The sequence below is a fragment of the Marmota marmota genome, unplaced genomic scaffold (genome assembly GCF_001458135.2).
Source record: "Marmota marmota marmota unplaced genomic scaffold, marMar, whole genome shotgun sequence".
NCBI lineage: Eukaryota > Metazoa > Chordata > Mammalia > Rodentia > Sciuridae > Marmota > Marmota marmota.
The window spans coordinates 1,891,637-1,919,295 of record NW_025999962.1 but is presented as its reverse complement, the minus strand read 5'-3'; the positions used below and the strand labels follow the sequence as shown (position 1 = coordinate 1,919,295).

The following is a 27,659-nucleotide window of genomic DNA, read 5'->3' as shown; positions in this document are numbered from 1 at the left end:
TTCACTGGCATTACGACATTCCCAGCATTCTCATGGAGAAGCTGAAGCCACCCGGCCACAGTGGGGAATGAAAGTCTTCCACAATTCAGGTTCTGTCTTAAAAGCTCAAATACCATAGTGGACAACAGTTACTACCCATTGTTTTCTTGAAACAACAGGCTGAGTTCATTTTTGAGGAAATGTCTGCTGGAGACTCAAATTTTAATAACCAATTTGTCCTTTAAGTAAAAATGGTGTTTTTTGAAGAAGGTGCTCAGTCTGGCTCACACAGAAACCGCCACACTGAGATCTGCCTTGGGAGGTAGTGGCGTTGCTCAGCAGGCACCACAGGGTGTCACATAGCCTTCCTGCCCTGCCCCAATGGAGTGTCCGACAGCTGTCTCCTCAAGAGCGGGACTAAGCTCATCTTAATAGCATGATTAGACTGGATTTGACTGTAGTGTTTAAGTTCCTACTTCATCAAGGACATTCTTACAGGAAGCTGCCTTTTGTCTTAAACTGTGGCAGGGGGCATTAGGAATGATTGTGGCCTGGCATGAGTTTGTGGTGCTGCATGCATTCCTGCCAGCTGACTCACACGGCTTGTGTCCACAGAGCAGGTGCTAACAATGCCAACATCCCAGTTTTGTCATGGAAATGGTTTTGTTCTCACACACTACTAGAGAAGGTCTTGGGGACACTGGTAGGTGACTGGCCAGCCTTTGAGAACTTTTCCCTGAAAAAAGCATGGTCCCTATCACAGATGCAGCTCATGAGAGAGTGCCAAGCAAGCTGATGAGGAGTGCCCGAGGAGAAGACCTGGCTGCCGTTTTGCGCTGTCGTCAGGGGCTTGGAGTGCCCCAACAGAGATGGAAGGGCCTGGGGTGGGAGGTTCAAGTGGTGAGAGTAAAGGAGCAGTTCAGAATCAAGAATGAGATCGGAGATTTTCAAAAGAAGTAGAAAGAATTTCTGGTAATCAAAATAATAGTCATTGAAAATTTACAACCCATTAGACACAGAGAGAATTAATTGACCTCAAATGTAGTTCTGAGAAAATTACTGAGTAGGCAGCATAGCGAGATGCTGAAAATAAGACAGAGATTAAGACCTGAAACAGAGTATGAACAAACAGATCTAGAGAGAGAAAATGTATTGGAGAAGAGTCAGTGTTTATAAGATTATGGCTGAGAATTTTAAGTTATTGCTTATGTGCAATAAACAAGTCCCTAGAAAGATGAATTGAGCCAGGTGCGGTGGTATACCGCTCTAATCCCAGTGACTCGGGAGGCTAAGGCAGGAGGACTACAAGTTTGAGGCCAGCCTCAGCAACTTGTCGAGGCCCTAAGCAATTTAGACTTTGGCTCAAAAAAAAAAAAAAAAAAAAAAAAAAAAAGGGCTTGGAGCTGGGGATGAGGGTTAGTGTTAGGTGCCCCTGGGTTCAATCCCTGATATCAAAAAACAGAACAAACAAAAACAAGGAAAGGTGAGTTAAAACAAAATCGCACAGAGACATGAGAGTGAGTCATGAATAGGAAAGACAAGAGTGTCTCCAAGGACAGGAAGGCCAGTGACCTAGAGCTGGAGATGAAAATAGATGGGAAGCCAACTGCAACAGAAAGATCCCCCACTGGGGGACACTGTCGTGATGTGGTTGGCGTTCTGAGACAGTAGCTGTCTCGCCAGTGGATTTGATACTAGGAGCCACCTGTGTGCTGCTCAGGATACCCAGGGAAAACAGCTGGGAGGGGCAGCGGGAGGGTTAGGAGAAGTGCACCAGGTAAGCGCTCGGCTCTGTGCGGGCAGGTGGCTGGGCAGCTCTCAAGGAGCCTGGGCAGTGTGGGCTCTTGGATGAGGTGGCTGTAGGGCAGAAGCATGGTTAGGGATAGGTACTGCCCAGGGGGAGTGGGTGAACCTCCTGGGGAAGATACAGCTCACAAGGTGATTTCGACAGCACGTTGGGTCCATTACAGAAGTACAAAGAAGGGAGGAAGGAGGGTGAGGGAAGGGAGGGCAAGTGCAGCAGGGTGGCCAGGAAGCAGGGCCAGAGCCGGTGCCCCTCCATGGGTGCTGGTTGCACCATGAGCTTTCCTTCCCAACCAGGAGTTCGATGGGTACCCTTTTGTGGTTAGCCCGTGGAACTGGGGTTTGGACCCATCCAGTCTGACTGCTGCTTTCCTGCCTGTCAGTAATTAGTAGGTCAAGCAAAGAAGAATTGGTGAGATCAGGAGCCTGCGTACTGCAGTTTGTGAGCTGGACCCAGTGGACACCCACAGCCCTGGATGCAGTGTCAGGGGAGGGTTGTTCTCTTCTGCACGCACAGGACCTGTATGAGAATGGCTGTGCCGGCTACCACCACGGTGCCCTGCAGACCATGGTCTGGGTAGGGGATGAGCAGTGCAGAGGTGCATTCTGGACTGTGCTGAACCATGCTGGCGTGGCCCGCCCAGATAGCACAGGCAGAGGTGTGTGGGTTCTCAGTGTGACTGGGAAGCTGGGTTGACAGTTGGCAGCTAGGAGCAAATGGCTGGGATCCTGGCGCTCTGCAGATACTCAGCCTGATATGTCCTTCGTGATGCATTGGTGCCCTCCCCACGGGCATTTGTTCCAGAAACATTCTTTTTGTGCTCATTTCCTGTTGGGAGGAAAGGAGAAGCAGCCACCTTTCCACGACTTGGTCTTGTGGGAGAGACTTCACTCACAAAGTGATGCTAGAAGCCACTGCTGGCTCATTCGAACAGGGACATGAGGTCATTGACATCGCCTATAGGGCCGTCCAGCCTTGCAGAGGCACGCGAGCTCTGTTTGGCCCAGAAGGGAGTCCTCCAGGGCCTCCGCAAGTTTAATCTAGGTGACCTGAGACAGGCATGGTGGGCCAGGTACAAGGGAGAGCACCAGGCAGGCTCGGTGGGCCTTGTTGGCCATGGCAGACACATGCCCGTCATGGTGCAGTGGGGAACTCACCTAGGCCTGAATACCAAATAAACTAAGGGCACTGTCTGCGAAAATTAGTGCCTGGGAGAGGGAGAGTTCTCCTCCTCTTTCCTGCCAGCTGGTTTTCAGGGAACCTAATTAGCACCATTCACTCCCCACCCCCAACGGCTGGGGTCCTAAGGCTAGAGGCCTCTTAAGAGGAGCCAGTCTCCCTTAGAGCACTGGGCTTTTGTAAACACACAACCCCCAGGAAAGCCTTACACATGATCATGTATCATTTCTTCTGAAACCTTGTGCACAACCATGTATCATTTTAGACTAGAAAATTTATGATATTAGATAGCCTGTAAATGTTGTGAAAAACTAGAAAGGGGTGCTCAGAATCTGGAGTGCTGATCTCTGGGCCCACTGTCGTAAAATAAACTTTGGTTTCTCCCACTCTTTGAGTGCCCTTTGCTGCTGCTTGCCCGATTCCGCAACATTCCAACGGCAGAAGTGGTAGGTGCTCTGCTGCCTTCTCAGGTTGCTGGTAATTCTTTGGGGTGCTTTCTTGTGGTTGCTGTAATCAGAGATTGTAGGGCGTGGCTGCCTGCTTCCCGGTCTTGGGGCCCGCACATGTGGCTGGGATGGCTCCTGGCTATCAGCCAGGAGGCGGTGCTGTGGGTGGTGATGGAGGAGGTGGACCACCTCAGGATATGTCCAGGACTCTTCCGCCCTCGTGGACAGCTTGTGCCTTCCCTTACAGACTATGGGGTGGGTGTACATGTGAACTTGCTCCACCCCTCTGACCTTTATTCTGATTGGCTCCTGTGCAGTAAATAAGCTGTGTGTACTTCCTTTTTAAACGAGATCCTGCTTTGACTGTTCTCCCTGGCACATCTGATTGTCCTCCCGGGAGGGAGGGCTGGGTGGGCGGCCAGTCGACCTTTACCTTTCTTGGCTCGTCCTGGTCCGGGTGTGCTTTTCCCCGCTTCTCCCGCTGGTCAGGAGGAGACTGGGGGCTAAAAACCCCGACAAGAGATAACTCTGGCTTTTAGTTGACAGATCAGGGTACTATGTGTCCAGCAGTGCACTGACTGTCCAGCCTTGGGAAGAATCTTCCAGTAAGGAATGCAATGTGGAAAGAATGCTGGACTGGGAGTCAGCACATCTGTGCCTGGGCTTTCAGCCCGTGGACACTGTTGAGGTACAGGTGGGTGCTTTGTCCTGACAAGAGTCGGGAGTTGCTGAGGAGAGTACTTTACTTGGGGTGAGACAGGTCTCTAGCATGCAGTACAGGCGGGTGGCCCCAGGCTGGCTGGTGGCCAGCAGGGCTGTGGTGTTGAGGTGGTGGTGAGGGGTTGCTCGAGTCATGATCTTGAGCTTCCTGGGAACCCTCTAATAAACTTCAGTGGTGAGCAGTCATGGCTGGCGACAGAATGTCTAGCTTTGCTTTCTCAATTGTGGGTAGCTTTGATTGTAAGCACCTTTTGAAATTCATGTAAGTTTAATTTCAGAAACAACCCATCTTGTTCCTTCCTCCCTTCCCTTCACTGTTGGTCTTCCTGACCATGTCCCTGAGCATCGTCATGTGTCTTGTTCTCTGCTGCCTGTGAGCTCAGCATGTGTAGGTGGGCTGGATGTGGGTTTCTAGGGCTCCCTCTCCCTGTGAGGCACAGCGCTTCCAGGGCTCCCCACCTTCTGGCGGAGCAGATGGGTCCCTAGGGCCTCACCAGGTGTGCTGAGAGGGTGCCAGGAGGTGGCATGAGTTTGGGAATCACTTGGCAGGTCTTTCCTTTTCTCCTTGCCATCGTGGATGGTGCCTTTTTGTGCTGATGGGTATTAGGATCTACTTTTGGGGGTGATTTTTGGTGTAGATCACAGAAATACATCTGAACCAGTTCTGTTTCTTGGGTATTTCTTCAAAAAGGGTTGTATTGAAACAGGGTGCTGGTTCTGGGCCTGCTGAGGCTGGCTTTGAATGTCTGCCTTCTGGGGTGGAAGCGGAGGCCTGCCATGGGGTCCTGGCCCCTCTCCCTGGGGTAGTTAGAAGTTCCAGGCTGGCCATATCCTCTCAGGCTTTCAGGGGGTCATTCTTGTGCTTTCGCCAGTCTTTTCATTTCTCTAACAAAGCTCACACCATTACTTCCTGAATTACAGCTTCCGTCTTTGCCTACCCTGAAGTCATTTACTATTACTCTTGGATTCATTACTTAGCAGGACAGCTTCTTTCAGTAGAAAAGAACCATTGTCTTTTATAATTAGCCGTTTACATTTCTTTTCCCTGGGGAAGAATCCTTCAATCTCAGCACTGGTTGGTGGCCTGCAGTGGGATATGGGAAGTGGCTCTGTTATCTTGGAACTTGCCAGTGAGAAGGCCAGGAGCCTCCAGGCCTAGGGTTAGGGCTGCAGTGGCTTTTTCTTGGCCTAAGGCCTGCCCTCAAACAGGGCTCAGTGAGTGAATTGAGAAGAGGCCAGGGAGGTGCAAAGGGCCAGATGAGGTGATAGCTTGTGCAGGAACCCTTGGAGAATTCCTGTTCTTAAAGTGGTTGCTCCACAGAGAGAAGCCAAAGGAAATCCAGAGGGGTGGCTTGGGATCCTCAGGAGTGAGTTCCCAACAGCTGGGACTGGATCAGTCTGTGTCCTGGGATGCTTTCTTCTTCTTTTGCCACCAAAGGCAGAGGAACAAAATGGGGCTGGCTGTTGCTTAGGAGAGAGGCGGGGACCAGCTTGGCCCTCAGCTCTGGGTGCCTGTGCATGTCAAGGAGAGCAGGCCTCACCCCGAGGAGCAGGGAGCAGGCAGCCTTCACGTAGAGCCTGTGGGTGGAAGAGGATGGAGGAGGCACCTTGTCTGCTTACACAGGGCGAAGGCGTCCCAGTTCCAGACAGGGCGTGCTGTGGGTGTGGAAGAGTCTGAGGGTGATTTTAGAGCCTGGTTGATAAAACCAAAAGTTCTTGGCAACATTTAGAAAGGTTTATTAAACAGACAAGAACGTGTTAGTTACTGGGCTGCAAAGGAAGATCCATTATCAATGAGTCATTGAGCAGCAAGCAATTTAAAAATGAAAATTAAAAAAAATTAATTTAAAATAGCATTGAAAAACATAAAAATCCATGTTTTTGCCTGAGTGAATAGTTTATTCCCTTTAATTACCAAGCTCTCCTTTGTCTGGATATATTGCAGTTTATCCGTCCTCCTGCTGGTAGGAGTCAGGGTGTCACGAACAAGTTTCCACGGGCATTCATGTATGCGTCATCTTTTTCCCATGCCTCATTTCTCTTGGGTCAATATCTAGGAGTGGACTTGGTGGTCACAGTGTAGAAGGAGTTGATAAGAAAGAGCCATGCGGGGGCTGGGGGTGGTGGTGGTGTGGAGGGTGTGCATTGGCTTTTGCCTGCAATCCCAGGGACTTGAGGCAGGAGGATTGCAAGTTCAAAGCCAACTTCAACAACTTAACAAGACCCTCAGCCACTTAACATGACCCTGTCTTAAAAAATAAAAAAGGGCTGGGATGTGGCTCAGTATAGAGAACCTGACTTCTAACCCCAGTACCCTCCTGCCACCCAACAGAGCCAGATTTTTTTTTCACCAAAGTGATTGATTGTACCACGTTACATACGCATCAGCTGTGCCTGTAAATTCAGGGTTTCCACATCAGCATACAATTTTACCAACATTACATTTCCCTCATATTCTTTATTTAGGCTGCATAGCAATTCTTTGAGATATTTATTTTGAGAATATTTTCTTGCATTCATGGCTTGTCAGTATATTTCTTGACAGTGCCTTCTGAGGAACAGAAAATTTTAGTTTTAATAAAATCTGACTCTTTTTTGTGGTTAGCAGTTTTCTGCGTCCTGACTAAAAATCCATTGCCTGCTCCTGAAATACCAAGATATTTTGTTTACTTAGATAGTCTTTAATGTGTGCTCACAGATATTTTGTCGTCTCCACATGTGGGTTTGGCTTATATTTTTAAAATTTATTTGTAAATATTTTGTTTGTTTTTATACTGCTTTACTTAGGATGGCTTTGTTGGTATTTTTACTATAGGGTATATGAAAAACAACTTATTTTTAAAAACTAGAATAGATTTCTAGCTATTATAATTTCATGTCATATTGCTCCCAGACTTGCTGAGTTTACGTCTCCATTTCTCTCTCTCTCTTTTTCTTCCTCTTCCTTCTGTCTTCCCTCCCCATAGATTCTGTAGGTCTGGGTTTCAGTCAGAGAGGATATGGACTGCTTGTCTGTACACCACAGTGTCTGGAGGCTCAGGTGGAAGACTTGAAGGTTGACCACAAGATGATTCTTGGGGGCTGGAATCACCAGACTCTCGTTCATTTAAAGATCTGGTGCCTAATCTTACATGATTTTCACACATACCCTCTTCATGTGGCTTGCTGTCCTATAAGCATGATGGCCTTAGGACAGTCAGACTTTTTCCCTATGGATCAAGGCTGTCAGTGAGATCTTCCAACAAAATATAAGATTCATTTGTCATGAATGAGTCTAATAAGTCACATATTGTGCTCCTATTGTGACTGAGAAGTAATGTCTACTCTACTCAAGCCTACCAAGATTCCAGGAGAAGGCAATCAGACTGTACCTCTTGACGTAGGAGTGGCATGGTCACATCCTAAAAGAGCACATGGAATAGGAAATATTGTTGTGTCCACTTTTGGGAAATATAATATACACTTCATTTTTTTCCAGGTAAGTTTTCATAATAAACCCACTTATTCTAGGAGTTTTTCAAGTTTTCTGTGTATACAGGGATGTCATCAACAAGTAAGGAGGGTATTTCTTCTTTCTTGCAAATAAATTTGGCTTTTATTTCTTGTCTTGATGTATTGTATTGTCAAGGACCTCAAATGCAATGTTGTTAGACACAACGGGAAAAGACATTTATGCTTTCTTAAAGATACTGTTGGAGAGGGTAAAGTGTCCAGGCTCTTACCTTTAAGTTCAGTGTTAACTGTTGTCTTTTTGTCGACAAAGGGTCTGTATATTTTATAGGCACCCTGTTTTGGGGGGGGGTGTGGGTGTGGTAGATTTTTATATTTGAAGAATGCTTGGTATATAATGGAAGTAAAGGATGATAATAGAATTATTGATACATAGGAGATGAAGAACAGGAAGACACATCATTGATTACAGAGATTTTTTTTTTTTTGAAAACCGACAATTCTTGTTTTATTAAATGCTTTTTCTGCACCCATTGAAATGGTGTAATCTTCCTTATTCTGTTAATGTAGTGAAGGGTGTGGATTAGTTTTTGAAGGCTAAGCCAACCTGCACTCTTGATATAAACCTACTTTGTCCTGAGGTAAATCCCACTTTGTCATTTTTGTCATAAAAATACAGCCCTCTTATATATTTCTGGATTCTTCTGATAATTTATTTTTAATGATTTTCATGATTTCCTCCTGTTCAGGAGAAATAATTGTCTATAGTTTTCTTTTTTCCTAATGTCATTTTCTATTTGGCATTAGGGAAATGGTGGCTTCATAAAGTGCTTCTGTAATTTCTGAATAAGTTAATGTAAGATCAGGTTTTTCTTTGTTGGGTACAAGATATTGAACCCAGGGCCACTCTACCACTGAGCTATACCTACATCTCCTACATCTAGATTTCCAGCCTTTTTTAACTTTATTTTGAGATAGGGTCTCACTAAGTTGCTGAGGCTGGCCTTGTGTTTATGTTTCTCTGCCTCAAGCTCCTGAATCTCTGGGATTACAGGGTATGTCACCACACTCTGCTAAAATCAGTATTAATTATTTTTAAAATATTAAGTAAAATTCAATAGTGAAGGCATTTTGGCCTGGAATTTTTTTTTTTTTTGGTGAGTAAATATAAATCCAATTTCTGCTCTGGTTAGGGCTATCCAGTTTTTCTGTTTCCTCTCTTGTAATTTTTTAAAAGAATTTCGCCATTTTAAAAGGTTGTCTAATTTATTGATATCTTGCTATTTACCGCTTATCAAATTATTCTTTTAAAACCAGTAGAGGGCTGGGGTTGTGGCTCAGTGATAGTGTGCTCATCTGGCATGTGTGAGGCACTGGGTTGGATCCTCAGCACCACATAAAAATAAATAAATAAATAAATAAATAAAGGTATTATGTCCAACTACAACTAAGAAATATTTTTTAAAAAACGACAGAAACTTATTACAATGAGGTCTTTCATTTCTTATATTGGTAACTAAATTGAGTCTTTTTTTGACATATGGACTGTGTTGGTTTTCATGAGTCCTTCATAAGGACATGTCTTCTGTTTGTGGGGGTACATTTCGGTCTCTGTGAGGTTATTCTGGTCGATGGTGTCTCTTCTCTACCCTTCTTGGTTTTCTGTCTACTTTTTTTTTTTTTGGTCAGTTACCGAGTGAGGACTTTTGAACTTACTTACTATAACTGGTGATGCATGTCTTCCTTTACTTTTGTCAGGTTTGTGTTACATATTTGAACCTTGGTCATTAAGTGTGTACACATATAGGATGATTGTGTTATCTTGATGAATTTGTATGTGTGTGTGTTATTTATTGACAGTGACACATTTGTCTTTGCTTCTGGCCATAAGTCTGTCTTGAGGTCTGGCTCATCTGATGTAACGAAGCCTTTCCATGCTCCTTAACATTGGTGATTTAGAGCTGTTCTCTTTGCTCTTGATCTGCTTCTGTCCTATTTAAAGTGTTTCTTATAGAAAGCTTGTTTTCTTGTATATTTATTGTGTCTTTAGTTAATGTACATTCATGTAATGTGTACGGTGTAATTGTATAGACGAGATTTAGGTTGTCATTTGGCTATTTATTTTCTGTTGCCTTCACTTTTCTTATTTCCACTCTTATTTCACCCATTCTCTCGCCTTCCCTCAGGGGTGAGCAATTTCACTTACCTCCGAGCTTCAGGCGTTCTCCGTACGGGCCGCCATCTGCCGCAGTCCGGCTGCAGCAAAATAACGTGTGTGTGTGTGTGTGTGTGTGTGTGTGTGTGTGAAGAGTAACTTGTGTACATTGATACAGCAGGAGTGGGAGCCTTTTATTGTAGGACAGGAGGGGTATAGATACATTCCACACAGCTTATCTTAATTAACATAAACTAGATACAGCAGTCAACCAATAAGGAATCTCCACACTTAATGGCTCGCTGGCGTTACTTCACAAACCACTCCCTCTGGCAAAATGCCAGGCGCCATCTTGACTTGTTTACAGACCCTAACAATTTTCAATGAACTAAGAATATTTGAAAATTTAATACACTGTTTCTTAGAGCGGGTGTTTTCCATGTACTCCTTCATCTCCCTCAACAATCCTTTTTCCCCTATGGACACCTCTCATTAGTGTAGCACATTTGTTATGATTTTTAAGCCAATACGGTATAGTCCTACCAATTCAAACCCATAGTTTATAATTAGAGATTCTTTTCTTTCATGTTCTTTTCCTGGTTCATTATAAGTATACATTCATTGGTATAAATTCATACATGCACGTAATACAGCAATATAGTTTGGTCAGTAGCATTCTCTCTCTCCCTCCCTCCCCGGGCCCCTTTCCTCTACTGTACTGGTCTCCCTTTAGTTTTCACTAATTTTCCCGTTCCACCTTTCTTTTCCATTATCTTCCCTAGTCTCCTCAAAGGAGAGAAAACATACAACCCTTGACTTCCTGAGTTTGACATATTTTGCTTAACATAATGCTCTCCATCCATTTCTTTACAAATGGCTTAATTTCATACTTTATGATTGAATTAAACTGCATTGTGTATATATACTACACTTTCTTTATCCATTCATCCATTGATGGAAAGATCTGTAATTTGGCTATTATGAATTTTGCAGCTCTAAACATGGTTATGCATGTATTGTGATAGTATGATAACCTTAATTCTTTAGGATAAATACCAAGGAATAGTATGGCTGGCTCATGGTGGTTCCATTCCTAGTCTTTTATGGAACTTCCATACTGATTTCCATAGTGGTTGTACTAATTTATAATCCCACAACAGTATAAATGTTCCTTTTGTTCTACATCCTCCCCAGTGTTTATTATTGTTGGTATTCTTGATTGCTGCCATTCTGACTGGAGTGAGATGGAAATCTCAGTATAGTTTTGATTTCCATTTACCTAGTTGCTAAAGATGTTGAATGTTTTAAAATATATTTGTTAGCCATTTGTATTTCTTCTTTTGAGAAATGTCTATTAGGTTCAAATGGCCATTTATCAATTGGGGTTTTGTTTTTGTTTTTTGGTTGTGTGTGTGTGTGTGTGTGTGTGTGTGTGTTTGAGTTCTTGATTATTCTGCATATTAATCCCTTGTCAGAGTAGCTAGCAAAGAATTTCACCCATTCTTTAGAGTCTCTCTTAACATTCTTTATTGTTTCTTTTGCTGTGCAGAAGCTTTTTAATTCGATGACATCCTGTTTATTAATTCTTGGCATTATTTCCTGAACCTTGGGGTCCTATTGAGAAAGTAGTTGCCTGTACCTATATGTTGGAGTATTAACCCTACATTTTCTTCTATGAGCTGCATGATTTCTTGTCTAGTTCCTAAGTCTTTGGCACAATTTGAGTTAAATTTCATGCAGGGTGTGTGGTAAGGGTCTAGTTTCATTCTTATACATATGGATAACCAGTTTTCCTAGCACCATTTGTTAAATAAGCTGTCGTTTTTCCAGCAAATGTTTTGAAATCTTTGTCAAGGATCAGATCACTATAAATATTTGTCTCTTTGTCTTCTACTTGTTTCATTGATATGTTTGTCTGTTATTAGACAAGTACCATACAGTGCTTGTTACTATAGCTCTGTTTGAAGTCCGGTATGATGGTGCTTCCAGCATACCTTTTTTAGCTTTAGAATTTGCTGTGGTACTTCTAGGTCTTTAGTTCTTCCAAATGATTTTAAGTCCTTTTTTTTTTTTTTTTTGTAAGTTTTGTGAAGAATGTCATTGGTGTTTTGAGGGGGTTTCTTTGAAGCTTTTTGGTGCTGTGGTCATTTTATCAATATTAATTCTGCCTATCTATGAACATGGGTGGTCTATCTTATATCTTCTTCAGTGTCTTTCTTTGATATTTTGTAGGTTTCACTCCAGAGATCTTTCATCTTCTTGGTCAGATTAGAGATTAGGTATTTTGTTTTTTTGACGCTACTGTGAATGGAATTGTTTTCCTGATTTCTTTCTCAGCAGGTTCATTATTGGTATATAGGAAAGCTATTGATTTTTGTATGTTGATTTTGTAACTGCTACTTTGTTGAATTTATTTCTTAATTTTTAGCAGTCTCCTAATGGAGCATTTTGGATCTAAGTATAGGATTATATCGCATGCAAACAGTGATGTTTTGATGACAATGACGACGATGCCGACGACGACAACAACTACTACTACTACTACTAACTCCTCCTCCTCCTTCTCCTCCTCCTCCTCCTCCTCCTTCTTCATTTTTATCTCTTTGTTTTCTTTTCTTACCTAATTGCTCTGGCTAGAATTTCTAGTACTTTATTAAACAAGAGTAGTGGACATCATTGTCTTGTTTTGCAGTTGCTTTTACTTATTTATTTTTAAATTTTTATTTGTTCTTATTAGTTATATATGACAGCAGAATGCGTTTTGATTCATTGTACACAAATGGAGCACAACTTTTAATTTCTCTGGTTGTACACAATGTAGAGTCACACCACCTGTGCAATCATACATGTACCTAGGGTAATGATGTCCATCTCATTCCACCATATTTCCCACCCCCAGGCACCTCCCCTCACCTCTGCCCAATCCAAAGCTCCTCCATTCTTCCCTTTGTAACCCCCCAACCCCTGCCCTTTATGGGTCAGCATCCACATACTGGAGAAAATATTTGGCCTTTGGTATTTTGGGATTGGCTGTTTTCCTTAGCATGATATTCTCCAACTCCATCCATCTACCTGCAAAATGCCATAATCTTTGCTCTTGATTTTAAAGGAAATACTTTATTTTTTCCCATTTAATATGAGATTGGCTTTAGGTTTTTTTATAGATAGCCTTTTGAAAAAAATTCATGAATGGGTGTTGTACTGCATTTTGTTGGAGGCCTTCCCAGCATCTCTTGAGATGACTGTGATTTTTACATACAATTCTGTTTACATGATGTATTTAATTTTTTGATTTGCATATGTTAAACCGTCCTTGCATTCCTGGAATGAAATCAACTAGGTTGTGATGTATAATTTTCTTAGTGTGTTGGTAAATATCATTTGTTAGTATTAAGGTGTTTTTTTTTTTTGCATCTGAATTTATCAGGCATATTGGTCTGTAGTTTTCTTTCCTCAATGTGTCCATTTTCTGATTTTTGTACAAGTGATACTGGTTTCATAAAATGGATTTGGAAGTGTACCATCCCTTTATATTTCATGGAATAATTTGAGAGCATTGGCCTTAGTTCTTTTTTAAAAGTCTGGTAGAATTCAGCTGAGAATCCATCTGACCCTGGACTTTTTTTTGTTGGAAGGCTTTTTATTACTGCTTCTATGTCATTGCTTGTTACTGGTCTGCTTATGTTTTCCATATCTTCTTGATTTAATTTTGGCAGGTCAATGTGTCTAGAAAGATATTCATTTCTTGCAGGTTCTCCAGTTGATTCAAGTGGAAGTTTTCAAAGTAGTCAGTCCCTAATGATTCCCTGGATTTCTTTGATATCTCTGGAGATTTTTCCTTTTTCATTTCTAATTTTATTGATTTGGGGTCTTCTTTCTTTTTCTCTTAGTTAATTTGGTCATGTGCCTGTCATTGGTTTGGGCTTTTTGTCTCCACAGCTCTTATTGAAGTTTGAGTTGGTCAGTTTGTCTGTGGAGCCAGTCACACTGTCTCTTGGCGGGGTTTTAGATGCAGCTCAGCAGCAGAGAGTCCGTGCCTGTGAACTCCTCGTGTCCCAGTGGATTTCCAGCACTCACAGGAAAGGAGGCAAGCAGCCGCAGGGCAGAAGACGACACTGAACTAAATACCAGATTCTACTGCTACATCTGTGAGACTAATTGCCATCAAAGCAGGAACGGCATGGTCAGCACTTGCCACAGTGACTGCCATAAATAGCCACAAAGTAGGCCTGCATTTAGGTCAACAGCCAGTGACATTTGCCATACACAGTACGAATAGCTGATGGTGAGGCAGGAATCATGTAAACCAAGCCGTTCTAAAAGATGGTAAAATACCAGTTCATGTAGGGAAAAGGAAATGTGGTAGGAGGATAAAAGAACGTTTATAGTAAGTGATGGTTTTAAAGAAGGAGGAGAAAAATAAATTTAAAAAAAACAAAAGAAATAAGGAGAACAAGAGAGATGGGCTATTAGAGAAGAAAGGAGAGAAAGAGAAAGAAACAAAAGAACACAATAAACAAGAAGTTTTAACTCTCAAAAGACCAAGTAAAAATTACATAAAAATGTTGAAAATGAGAAAAAAGCCCCATGTATGTGTAGGTGTGTCTGTCCACAGGCCAGCCAGTACCGCCAGAGCATGAAAGTACAGGAAGACTGTGGAAGAGCTGCCTCTGCTCAGGAGGCCCGGGCCGCGGACAGAGATGGGGGCCACTGTCTGCCAGACTGCCCTCCTTCCTCACCTCATGGGCTGAGTACCCCTCATTGCCAGCAGGGGCGGGCTTGTCCACACTCCTCTCCTGCTGCCTGCCCAGCTGCCAGCTGGAGTGGCCTGGTGCGGCTGTTGGCTGACATAGCTCCCAGCTTCCCTGCCACAGTGTGAGGCAGGACTGAGTGGCCAGTGTGTCAATGGGGCTGTGGTCCAGACAGACCAGGTCGGTGCTGTTGGGGTGGGGCTGCTGCAGAGCTCTCAGTGGGGTGTTCTGGAGGCCGGAGTTGGGCATTTGGGGCTGTGTGGGGTGGCATCTGCTCTGCAGCTTTGGTCAGCACGCCCCTGGGGCTGGGCCGGTGCCCACCTCTGCTGGGCCTAGGTCTTTGGGGCCTGACAAGAAGGTGGGGGAGGTGGGCAGCCTTACAGGTCTCACTGCAGCTCCTGACCAGCCTGCTCAGAGTCCCCACCCGCCTCAGCGGGTCACGTGGGCCACCAAGCTGAGTGAATTGTGCTTCCTCCTATCTCTGCCTCAAACCCTCTGGCACAGTCTTCTCTGTGCTGGGCTCAGCCATTTTCTGTGGGGCACACCCTGGGCCACACTGCAGGCACGGACCAGGACAGTGTGGTGACGTGTGCTGTGACCTCCTCACTCTGCAGCAGCAGCAGCAGCAGCTGTGTGTGGCCTCCTCAGGATGGCTCTGCCTGGTCTCCAGGGCCAGCTGAGGACACAGGACACTTCTCAAACACCAGCTTGCCGTGCAGCTCAGTTCAGGCTGCTTTTCTGATCTGCAGGTTTCCTGTTGCGTTTCTCTCTGTGTCATCGTCCACTCTGTGGTGAACGGGTGCCGCTGTCCCCAGTGTGGCCCATGTACTCCTGTCCTTTGTTCAGTGTACCCAGATTTCTGAGTCCCTAAGAGTCTCTGAGTGTCCAACACGGAATCTCAGTGAATCCCCTTTGACCCCTCGGTGAAGGCAGAGCTCCTGCTGCTGAGTCCTGACTGGAACGCAGCCTTCCTCTAGTCCACCATCATGAATTTCTTAATTAAGACTAATTTTAATCTCTTAATTTGTGTACATTCTGTGGGTTTTGACAAATATCTGTTGACATAGGCCCACTATGGCAGTGTCACCTAGAGTTGTTTTGTGGCTCTGCGGCTTCCCTGTGTACCCTCCCCGTGCATCCCTCATTCCCTCTCCTTCAACCCCGTCAACCCCCAGTCTCCACAGTTTGGGCTTTTCAGAATGTGCTTGGGTGCAGTCCCCCAGCATGTCACCTTTCCAGGCTGGCTTCTCTTGAGTCCATGTCCACATTGGCCCACTGGCTGGCGGCTCTTCTAGTGGTGGCTTGACCCTCACCCAGGTGTCACTGTAGCTCCTGACCAGCCTGCTCAGTGTCCCCACCCGCCTCAGCGGGTCACGTGGGCCACCAAGCTGAGTGAATTGTCCTCCCTCCTATCTCTGCCTCAAAGCCCCTGGCACAGTCTTCTCTATGCCGGGCTCAGCCATGTTCTGTGGGGCACACCCTGGGCCACACTGCAGGCACGGACCAGGACATGCATTCCATGACAGACAGTCCTCGGGCACTGTTAGCCGACTCTGTGCCCCGGTCACCCTGGGTCTGCACACAGGTGTGTGGCCTGCCTGCCTGCCTCTGAGGTCGTCTGTAGCAGGAGTACTGGCTGCTCTGTCATGGGCCCTGGAGCCCTCAGTCCTAACTGCTGTACCATGGCCAGCACCAGCATGGGAGTTAGGACAGGAGCTTGGGGCACACTAGGGGCAGACACTGTCGGAGGTCCTTTTAGAAACAGTCACTCATCTAATACCCCAGTGCCTTTGGGAAGAGCATTTCTCTTTCCAGTGTACAGATGAGAAACAGAAAATCTGAGAAATTAAGCTAGCAGGAAAAGCCAGGAGTGAAACCAGGCTGTGTGTATACTGTATCTCTGCTCTGCTTGTGGCCTCTGAGAGGTGTGTTACAGGGCCCTGTCCTTGTCCTTCCCTCTTCTCAGAGACTACAATGAAGACATTGCCAGTATCAGTGTAGCCAACGCACTTGGAGGGACAGCTAATGTGATAGATGACATGATCAGGATTCAGATTGAGTTTAGCTACCCAGAATGCCAGCCGAGAACCAATCTACTGAACACCTAATAGGAATAAATGTGAAGTCCTACATTCAAGTTCAGAAACCCCTCTAGCCTAGGTCAGAAGGAAATGGCTTGGACAATTTGGGTACACCTTCAGCCAGTGCCGTGTTCTTACCATCTTTCTACCTAGGTTACAGCAGTTGTTTCATGACCAATGTCCCCATCTTCTTTGGTCCTTTTCTGCAGTTTCTATACTGTGCAGCCAGAGCGTCTTTTCAGATACAAATCCTGTAACCATGGTGCTTGCCCCCCATTTCCACCTCGTTAACCTCATTGATGGCTTTGCATCTTTCTTACCAGCTGAGTGGCTTTCTCTTGCCTTTCCTGGCTTCTGGATGGGCCCTTGGCTGCTGGGCCTTCCTCCCTCCCTGAATGTGCTGTGCTCCCAAGGGCCCTTGTGGTACTGCCATACGGTGCTCCCTTCTTTGCCTGCTCACTCAGAACCACCATTCTCAGCTCAGCCCAGGCCCCGTATCCTCAGAGTGGTCTTCCAGGTCAGTCGAATTCTGTACCATACAGCAAGGTGCCCGGAGCACAGTTAGTTCCACACGTGTGCTGTGTGACGTGTGTGATGGGTGTTTGCTTAGCCGCAGATTGCCAGCTCTGGGAATGGAAGTTACTTTGCCCGTATTTCTCCCTGCTATGTCAGGACCCCAGACCCAGCCTGGTGTGGTGGCCCACAGGATCAGCTGAGCTATACTCACAGCTGAAAGAGAGGGAGTAGGGTGGAGTCCAGTGGAAACCAGGACCTCTGAAGTCCTTCCCTGTGGAGCCACAGAGGACATGCTTAATTACCCCATCTGTGGGCCATGACAACACAAAGGAAGGGCTCAAGTATTACTGGGGACTCTGCCTGATGTGCACCCAAATTCCAGACTCCCAGAAGTCAAGCAGGCACTGTTTGTTGCCACACTGTGTGGTTAGGCACAGCAAGCCACTCTTGGTTAGGGAGTGCTGAGACCCACCCTGTCCAGGTTTCCAGATGCCAGACAGGGACCGGCTGGCTGCATACTGTGCAGGGGCAGCACCCAGGCCTGGTGATTCCAGTACTTTCCAAAGCATTGATACTCGGGACTTAATTTTCTGGCACATAGGAGACATCAGTAAGTGTTCAGTGAACAGATTGCCGTCAGGTGAGGTTGGCCAGGAAGGGCATTGGAGGCTGTGGGGAGGTGGCTCTCTGGTGCAGGTGGGAGATGCTTTGTCAGAGATGTTGACTATGAGCTGCAGGTCTAGCAGGGGGTGCTTTGGATCCTTCCAGCTGAGCTGACCAGGAGGCTTACGTCCACTCTCCTAAAAATGCTCTCTTGGGACAATACAAAAAAAAAAAATATGTGTGTGTGTGTGTGTATGTGTGTGTATATGTATATATGTGTGTGTGTGTGTGTGTATGTGTGTGTATATGTATATATGTGTGTGTGTGTGTATATATATATATATATATATATATATGGGAAAAAATGCTCTCTTGGGAAGGTTTGTTCTTCTGAAGAGTCGGGAAGTGCTATTGCTGTGGCTAGGGCAGCTCACTGGAGGGCAGCAGGTGCAGGTGCATAGGGTCCCCTTGGGCTGTGTCTGCTGATGCCAGCGTTATTTCTGTAATGCATCGCGCAGAAGGCTGCCAAGTCCAGAGGCCTGCTTCCTTCCCTCCAACTGAAGTGCTTTGTAATTGCCCCCTTTTAAAAGAAGACCCCAAATAAAGATCTCAGTTTGAAAGAATATGCATGCTGCCTCTGTGAAGGGAGTGATCTTAATGTCTATACCCTTGACATTTCTGCCAGTGTTCAGCTCCTGGGTTTTCTCCGTTGGCTGTCTGTGCATATACTCGCACAGCAGATGTTTTCCGAGTGCTATTTTTCTGGCTTGGGGTGCTGGTGGGTGGAGGGCTGCTGGGAGAGAGTGCCCCAGGTGAGCCCCTGGTCTGCCTGGAGGCCTTGGTGGAGGCCAGTGTGGCCAGTGCTTCCCCTGAGAGGCCCTTCTCCTCGCGCAGCTGTCTAGCTCTGGCATCTGCAGCTCTAGTTCTCTCTCTTTGATGGGTCCCTTAAAGGCTTCCTGGCCCTTGGGCAAGGCAGTCTGCATCTTGGGCTCACTCACCAGTGCAGGCCCAGCCAGTGCCCAGCCAGGCGCCTGTGCTTCACCCTGCCAGGTACAGCTCTCCCAAGCATGTGCCTTTGCTTTTGGAGCTGGTCGCGTCTGTGGTCTTCCTGCTGCAGCCTACAGTCAGATTGCCAGGGCGTACCTGGTAGTGTTGGCAGGCCTTGTTGAAATAGGAACCTTTTTCTTTTTGTAGACTCTGGGTGTTGTTCTTTTCTCTTTGTTTGGATTTTCGACAACCCATTTTCCATCCCTGGGTTTGAACAAATTGAAGAAAAAAAAAAAAAAAAAAGAGAGAGAGAGAGAGACCAAAGAATAACTTTATTCCTGCTGAATGAGGTGGCTTGACCTATCTTAATGTGATCCAGCTGAATGAGTCCCAAAGCTGTCCAGGCTCGCCTCCCAGCCAGTTGGGCCTTTGTCCTCCTGTGCAGCAGAGCCTCCAGGGAGTAGCTGACTCTGAGACTCAATGGGGGGCTGCACCCAGGCCATTTGTTCCTGGGTGTAGTGGATTGTCTCCTTGGAGAGGTGCTTCTGGAGGTAGAGGACAGGAGAGTTACCAGCTAAGCTCCCTCCAATTGGAAGCAGACCCCAGGTCTGGGGGAAGAGTCACCCTCAGCTTCTTCAGCTTGCTGTTTGCATAGCCATTAGGCCCCTGGTCAGCTAGCTGGGTAGTCAAGGAGATGCACAGTGCTTTAGCTCAGTGTAGTCTACTGTGAGGCACCTGCTCTGTCAGGTGTTCTCTTGGGACAACCCTGGAGGTTGTGGGCTGCTGAAGTGTGCTCCTGATGGCTCTGAAATTTGTCAGAACAGGACAGTAGATAATCTGCAGGGCCTCTCTACACCTGAGGCTGCAAACCACTCTCTAGTTTATTTCTCATCCTTAATTCTACCAGCTGTGCTGTTCAACCCGGCTCATTAGAAATTCCTCCATGAGGTTAAATGACACTGTATAAATGTGTCCCAGATTTAAAAATAAACCTTGGTCTGTTACCTAGTTGCCTAGGAGAATAGGCTAACCTTTCTAAGTTCAGAGCAAAAAATGATATATTCAAATGAACTGAAGTCCAGGACCAAGATTTCTTATGCCTGTTTGGTTCAGATGCATTCAAGCTTATAATTTCCCCCTACCTTTTGCTGCCACTCTGTCTCAGCTGGTGGAATGCTGAGGTCTCACTGGAGTGAATGAGGCCCCTTTAGGGCCTGGAAGTCCTGTACATTGACATGAGCCTCTGACACCCTCACTTCTGAGAGTTCAATTTTTGGGAAGATCCATAAGTTGCCCCTGGCAGGCTGAGTGTGTGCTGTTCTGGTACCAGGGAGGTGGTCAGTCCAGGAGAGGGATGAGCTACACATTTAAATTGTTTGTTCAACTTAAATGTAAATATCTTACATTTACACACAGCAGTGCACCATTCCACATTCCTGAGGTGTGCGCGAGGGCTTTCCCTCGAGGCACTGGCATGCTGCTGTGTGCACTCCTGTCCTTGTTTCTCAGGTTAAAATCTAGAGGCTTATGGATCGGTGAGGTTGAATGTTTCACAACTCTCAAGTTATTTCAACTGCTTGTTTCCTTTTTGGAAACTCAAGTTTTATTTTATATGCACATGATACACATTATTTTTTTTTTCCTTAGGACAACTACACCTTTGCCCAACCTGGGATTCAAATGAAAGTGAAGATGTTGGAAGAACTCGTGAGCCGGATCGACGGTGAGTTGGCTTCCTGAGCCGCCCCTCTTTGAGGGTGGGAAGAGGCCTGGTTGAAGGCTCGGGGAGGTGGCCTTGGACATTGGTGGGACAGGACACAGTGGCACCCAGCCTGCTGGGGCTCATCCCTGTGAATCCTTCCAGGAACCTGCCCTGCCCCTTTCACCCAGCGTGGTGATCAGGATTCAGGCAGTGTGGCAGGAATGCCATGAGTGCCTTCTGTGCAGGCAGCCTTGCTCATTGAGCTGGGGACGGCTGTTTATGGCTGTCCTTTGGCACTCTCTTCCCTGGCTTTGTGCATGCTTTTGGTATCAAGGAAGTTAGAATAATTTCTCTATGGAATCCAATTAATTACCAAGTCTGGAAATAACATCTTTTAATATTATAGAAAAATTATAGTGTGTTCTCTGGCAATTTTAGATTATGCTTCCATGTTTAAGTGGGGACTTCGAATACTTTTTACCTTCATCCTTAAAATAATTCCCCCTTGATGTGCTGACTGTCATATTGCACTAGCAGAGTTTAATTAAATGAAAGTTGAGAGATAATGCTACCCGTTCCAGGCGTATTCTCCTGATAGTTTGTTAAATTAATGAACAGAGCATTAACAAAGTGATGCCAAGCAGAACCAGGAGTACATGTGACACCAGCCCGCCGTGGTGAGCGGCCTAGGAGACTTGTGCTTTCACAGAGCGTCCCAGGTGAGCCTGGCAAATCATCTCCCTGGATGTAGGGAAATTGTACTTTGTTTGAAACTTGGACTTGGCAGTTTGACTTGTGAGCACGTGCAAGTGCCCTCGCTGGACCTGCTGCAGAGAAACCTGTCATCACAGGCTTCTGAGGGAAGCCCCTGAATGACATTATAAAGTGGAGCCATGCAAATTATAAACTCCATTCTGTTTCCTGATGGAGTCTGATTTCTAGCTCTGTGGCTGATGGTTATTGCCTCATTTCCATATTATGAAGTCTTATACAGTTCTTCCAATGATACTTTATTTGATTCAGTGTTATATTTGGGTACTTTTCAACCTATCTATTCAAAATACTGCTCTTTTTTTTTTTTTTTTTTTGCCTCTGTCAGTACATTATGTTCATACATTGTACACACACAGTAAGATCGCGCTTGACTGTGCTTGGATTTTGTTCCTTCAACCTGCAGTTTTATGAGTGTTGCCGTTCTGTTTAGTTCTTTGAATTGCAATTCGTAGTGGATGTGAATTACTCATTCTTAGGAGACTCTTCTTTTCCTCCTGTGCCCCTCAGAAGGCTTACTTTATATTTTCCTGGAGGTTGGAGAGCTGTGGCCAGTGCTCATCTGCTCCAGTGCTGCATTTGGAGAAATACCTGAATTGATTTTCTTTTGTTCTGTGGTTCAGAAAGAAGCAGGATGCAGATTTGTTGGGTGGTTTTTGAAAGAGCGGCATCTGCATCGCTTCTGAGTGTGGCATCTTCACCCTGTGCTCTTAAAGGTCTGTTTCCACGGTGAGGAGGTTCCCTCTGCCACACGCTGAGCTGTCTGACCTTCCCATTCTTCTTGTGGAACCTTAAAGAACTTCTGTGTTGTCCTCAACATGAGGACACCCAAGCTTTCCGGAAGGAAGGGTCTGGAACCTGCTGTAGTGGCCCTGATGGGGACCCTCTGCCTCCAGCAGGCACCTGGAGAAGCACCAGGGCCGTGGCTCTGGAGATCACTCCTCTGCGTATCATTGCACTAGGAGAAAGAATCTGTGGGCTTGGAACTTTTTTGGGGACCTCAAAGATTTTATTAAGGGCAGACTATTTTAGGAAGAAAAAATTTGCTTTATAAAAGTCCACTGCCTCATTTCTGCATTTTCAGGGAAAGTAAGTATTTATTTCAGAAAATTTTGACGCTTTGGTGAGGGAAAACTCTTCATGGACTTGCAAATGAAGAAAGGTGAGGGTTTGTGGATAGGTCCAGGTGTGGCTCATTCAGAAAAGGAGCTACGTTGCTCTGCAGGGTCAAAGTAAGGAATCTTGGTGTTCCAGTGATGGCACTGTGAAGATGTAGGCAGGAAGCCACAGGAGAGTGGGCACCTGTCTGGGGGGGAAGGGTACAGAAGTGGGGAATGAGTGACCAACGATTAGCCAGAGGCACTTTCAAGAGTTTCCCATTTTGAGCAGCGCTGCTCTGCACCCTTAACCTCTAGGGCTCTGTGCACATGAAGGTGTGGTGCCTGAAGGAAGAGAGTTTTGTTCCTCATGGAAGCCGTGTGGTAGGAGTGGGCAGTAGCCTTTTGTTGGCACTGGGTGGGGAGCAGAGACCATTGCAGGAGGGGCAGCTGGCTGGTGAGAAGTCCAGGATTTCCCCTGTAATCTTGGGGCAGAAATTGGAGTTTCCCACATAATGAGAGATGGTGACTGGAGCCATGTAATTTAGAATTAGAGGAGAAGGTAAGAGGAGGAATTTCTACTTTCAGAGAGGCAGACCAGATAATTCCAACCAAATTTCCCATTGAAAATAACTAAGAGCTGTCAAACAAACAAAAAGGGAAACAAAAGAAGTTTCTTAAAAATCATCAAACTGCTATGAAGGAAACAAGCACTTCTTGGACCACACAGTACCTGAACCTCAGGAGAGAAGCACAGCACCCAGGCTGAAAGAATAACCCTAAAGGGTGTTGTAGTTTGGGCAGTCTTCTGGGGCAAGTTGGTAAAACCTGGCTTACTTAGAATAGGGAATCAGCAAATGCCCCTTTACTTCCTGACAGCTGGAAAGGTGAGATGTGGGTTGTGGTGCGAGCCACTCAGCTCTCAGGACTCCCATAGCCTCTAGTTCAGGCAGTGTAGGACCAGGGTTGTGGAGTTTCTGGACTGGAGTTCCTCAGAAGGCTTGTGAAAAGTAAAAACAACCTCTTTTTAGGAGGGAGTCCCCAGAACTTAAATTGTTCCTACAAATATTTTCTTTTCAAATGAAATGACCTTGATTGCACATTCAAGACTTCTTAAGTGAGAGAAAACAGATAACAGAGCCAGGTCCACCTGAGCTTTTGTAATCCTTAGGCACATACTATAAAACCACTGTGCTTCCTATGTATGAAGAAAGAAGTTTGGAAGTATCTGCAGGGACTAGGTGACCATATGATTTTTGCATAAGAGATTTGAAAAATCACCCAAAACACTTTCTGGGATTAAAAGACATGGTAACCAAAAATAAAAATCCTATGGACAAGCTTAACACATTAGACACAGCTAATGAGAAAATTGGTGAACTAGAAAATGGGTTAGAGGAAAATAGCCCAGTGAAACTTGGAGAGTTAAGAACATGAGAATGCAGAAAGTAAGCAGTGTAGGGATGTAATTAGAAAGTCTGATATATATTTATGGGGTTTTAGAACCAAGGAAAGAGTGATGAAATGATGAATGACCTCTTTCCAAAATTATGGAAGTTCACAGATTCTAGAGGCCAGTGAATCCTGGGGAGAATTAATGGAAATTCATCAAAGTGAATTTAATTAAACACAGAAATTCTCAAATCAATCAGAGAAGAATAATGCTTCCCTAAAAATAGCTGTTTATTGAGAATTGACTTCTCAATAGAATGTACCTGAGGGTATCTTCAATATCCAGAAAGAATGTAACTGTTTCCCTGGAGTCTATATCCACCAAAGGTATCCTTCAAAAGTGAATTCGATATTCCAGGATTACATCTGAATCTGAATTGTTTTACACTGCCTCCAAGAAACTGTATAAATCAAAAAGGAAAGCAATAAAGCCACATGTGAACTTCCCTTGCAGCATAAGTAGGGAATGGTCCTTGTGAACTTCAGATTCCTGTGAGCAGGCAAACCACCCACCCAGGTCAGCCTGTGGGGAGAGGCACATCGTCTAGTACCCTAAGTTTGCCAAAGAAAGGACAGATCCAGATAAATCATCACAAGAGAGACAAGGCCCTTTCCAGGGTATGGAAAGACTGAGATTAAGTCTGATATCTCATAGGTCAGGACATTGGCTAGTGGGTCATTGAGAGGAATTGAGATTTCCTGGATGAATGGCAGCTGTGTCCATAGCAGAACCCTGTGTCTGACCATCAGTTGCCTCACAGGAGCTGATTCTTAGGTCAGTTTAGAATCAGCTGGGCCAGGGTCTCATTTCTGCAGAGTAGTACTTCCTTGTGGCTGGGCATGCAAGGAGCGGTTTCTGGTGCACAGGAACACTGTTGTGTCCAGCTGTTTCCCACAGGCCCCTCCTGCCCCATCTTCAGGATCAGATTCTCCTGGGACAACTCTGATTGCTGGTGGGAGGGCAGGATGCAGGCAGGGGTCAAGGCCGGAGGTCAGAGAACTGGGACTTGCATCCCAACCAGCAGCACTCACAAAGTAACATGGGTGGGGTTGAGGGAGGGGCTGGGTTCTGGCATTTATGGTGCTGTCAGAACCTCACCTAACATGTTTTCTGTTTGTTTGGGTTCTTGATCAAACACTTTTTCTTTTCTTCTTTTAGAAGAAATGGATCACTTGGTATTTGGTCAGCTTTTTCACTGTTGTGACCTGATGAGAACAACTTTAGAGAAGGAAAAGTTTATTTGGCATTCACAGTGTCAGAGGTCTTAGTCCATAGAGAGCTGCCTTCAGAGCTGTAGGCCGTGGGTGGAGCAGGACATCATGCGGAAGGGCATGGCGAGGAAAGCACCTCAGAACATCACACCAGGAAGCTCACAACATAGAACCCCCAAGGCACACCTCTGAGACCACCTCCTCCAGCCACACCCTACCAGTCTTCATTACCACCCAGTTGATTTGTATCAGCAGGTTAATCCACGGATGAGGTTAAGGCTGTCAGGACCCAGTCACCTCACCTCTGAACTCTTGCGTGGTCTTACACATGAGCTCTTGGGGGGCACCTTGCATCTGAGTAGAAAAACGTAATATCTGAGTAGAAACAGCTCTTATAATTGGGGGTGGTTCCAGCCCTCCTCCCTCCCTGGCTTTTGAACTTCCCAGTCCCTCCATGGTGGTCATGGTGGGTTAGATGTTTGGGTCAAGGCTACGCCTAGAACCAGTTGTTTTGGGAAATGCATACCAGCACCCCTCGGCTCTTCAGCACCACCTGCTGTCAGAGTTGACTGGGCACGTACCAAGGCACTTGTGGTGAGTCAGATAGCTCCTGGTGGTGCCGTGTGGTGTGGAGACGTGTGGTGTGGAGATGTGTTGCTTCTGCAGCAGGGTGCTGCTGGTACCGTTGTCTGCCTCTGGACTGCTCCTGGGCCTGTAGAACTCCAGCGCCCTGTGTGAAACGGGCGTGCAGAGGGGTGGGCCACAGCTGGTGGAGGCCACTTAGGAAGAAGCAGGTGTGCTGGTGTTGGCATGAGGTGCCATGCCATTTCCTTATGGGGGGTGTGTTTTAAGTCCACCTGTCCTCTGGTGCCTGCACCTGCTAGTGCCCCCTCTCCTCCTGTCCTCCTGTTTTTCTTGCCAATAGTGGCGTCCTCCACTCTGGTGACCCGCATTCATTCCTGCCAGACCCTGTGCATGCTGTGTCTGCTTCTGCATGGCAGGTTAGACCTGAACGCTCATACCTTGCTTGAGCACATGACCTGGCACCAGGACTGCATCAGGTGTGCACACTGGTCAGACTTGGAATGGCTGGGTAAGGGGTCTGAGTCACTGTTACCAGGCCAGGCCCAGGCTTGCTTTGTGAGTGGACAGCTTCTCCATCTCAGCAGCTTGAAGCAGCATTTGTTTCTCACTCAGTGTGATTGTTGAGACCTGGCTGGGCCTGGGTTCTGTCTTGCCCCCACTGTGGCATACAGGCTGAGGGAGCTATTGTCAAGAATATTCTCATCCAGTGCCTGTGCCGGAGGGAGGTGTTTCCCACAGAGACTGGCACATGATGCCCATTTGGGTGTCATTGGCCAGCCTGAATCCCATCATGACAGTGAGGTGGGGGACAGAGAAGTGCCTCCATAGGAGGCCAATGTTGGTGGGTGCTGCTGGTGAGCACTGTGGTCACCATCATAGAAAAGACTTCAGAGACAGCAGCATAAATCTGGAGTTTATACAAAATTTGATTCATTTTATATAATCTTTTAAAATATGTAAGTAGGGAAATTCTAAGGGCCTAATGCTTGTTCAGGAAGAATAATTTTTCTGAAAAATTCCTGAATCAAGGCTCATGACTAAGTGGAATTTAATGATTAAAAATTAAATGTGTCTTAAAGTTTGCTTTGTTGTGTGTTATGGCAGGGCATGTGTCCAACAGCGCCATGGAAGGCAGAATTAGAGTATCGTCTGCTCTGTCCCACTCTCCCTGTCATTTAAATTGTGACAGCAGTTGTAGCTCAGAGAAGATATGATGTTCATTCTAAGGTTACCTGCCTACAATGTTTGTATCAACTGTCAGTCTGTTCTCTGGTTATTAAAGGATTTTTTTTTTTTTTTTTTTTTTTTTGCATAGAATCAACACTTCTCACTGATTACTTAGTAATTCATTGCTGCAATGATAAATACATGTTAACTCTCCAAGCACACTCCAGCTGACTTGGAGAAACACAACTTGTAAAGCACATGATGAGATTTTCCCCTCCTGGTGACATCTGGAATGCTTATGTATATTTGAATGTGAAATTTTACATTTTTGCAGGAAATCCTCATGAAGTATCTATACATTTTGTGGTCATCATGTCTATTATGTCTAATCTGAACCTCCTGGGTCATGTGATCCCTCTTGTCCTTGAGGTAGAACAACCAGAGAAGAACTGGCTTCCAGGCCTGGCTTTGCTGATGGCGCAGTCGGAGCCCCCGTGTGGAAGACCGGGCCACTGCCCACCCTGGGAGCCCCACCTGTGTTCAGGGCCTTGCATTTTTTGTGGCACTGATGAGGTCTACGTAGATGAAGTATTCGCCACATGTTTTGATGAGTGAAACCAAGGAGAACTTAATTCAGTATTTAAAAAAATATTTGAAAGCATTTGGCTTCAGCAGGTGTGTCAGGTCATGTCCATTCTTGTTTTCTTGTTCAGAAGATTAAAATGAGTTAGAGTACTGCTTCACACCTGAGAGTGATCCCACTGGGGGCGACCCTGGCTCCATGGAGGAACCTGGGGCACTATTTTTGGTGGCTCAGGGACTGTGGGGGTGGCTTCAGGGAGGGGGTGGGCTGGGATGGTGCTCCCGGAGCCCAGTTCTAGTGGCTCTGCCTCAAGCTGTTCTGAGGGCACTCAAGGCTGAGAGGCCCTGTTGGTGGTGGGTGGGGTGGCTGGAGCAACTGTCCAGATGACCAGTCTGAACTAAGGTCATCAGTAGGTGCTG

At 45.8% G+C, this 27,659-nt stretch overlaps 1 protein-coding gene across 3 annotated transcripts in view; it reads left to right on the top strand.

The window, feature by feature from the left end:
- Positions 1–27,659, top strand: part of Tbc1d22a (TBC1 domain family member 22A) — a 290,213-nt gene that overhangs the window by 144,560 nt on the left and 117,994 nt on the right. For all 3 annotated transcript variants that reach the window (XM_048802987.1, XM_048802986.1, XM_048802988.1), the window contains one exon: positions 20,319–20,394. In XM_048802987.1, the coding sequence (XP_048658944.1) occupies positions 20,319–20,394 (76 nt within the window). The remainder of the gene's footprint in view (positions 1–20,318; positions 20,395–27,659) is intronic.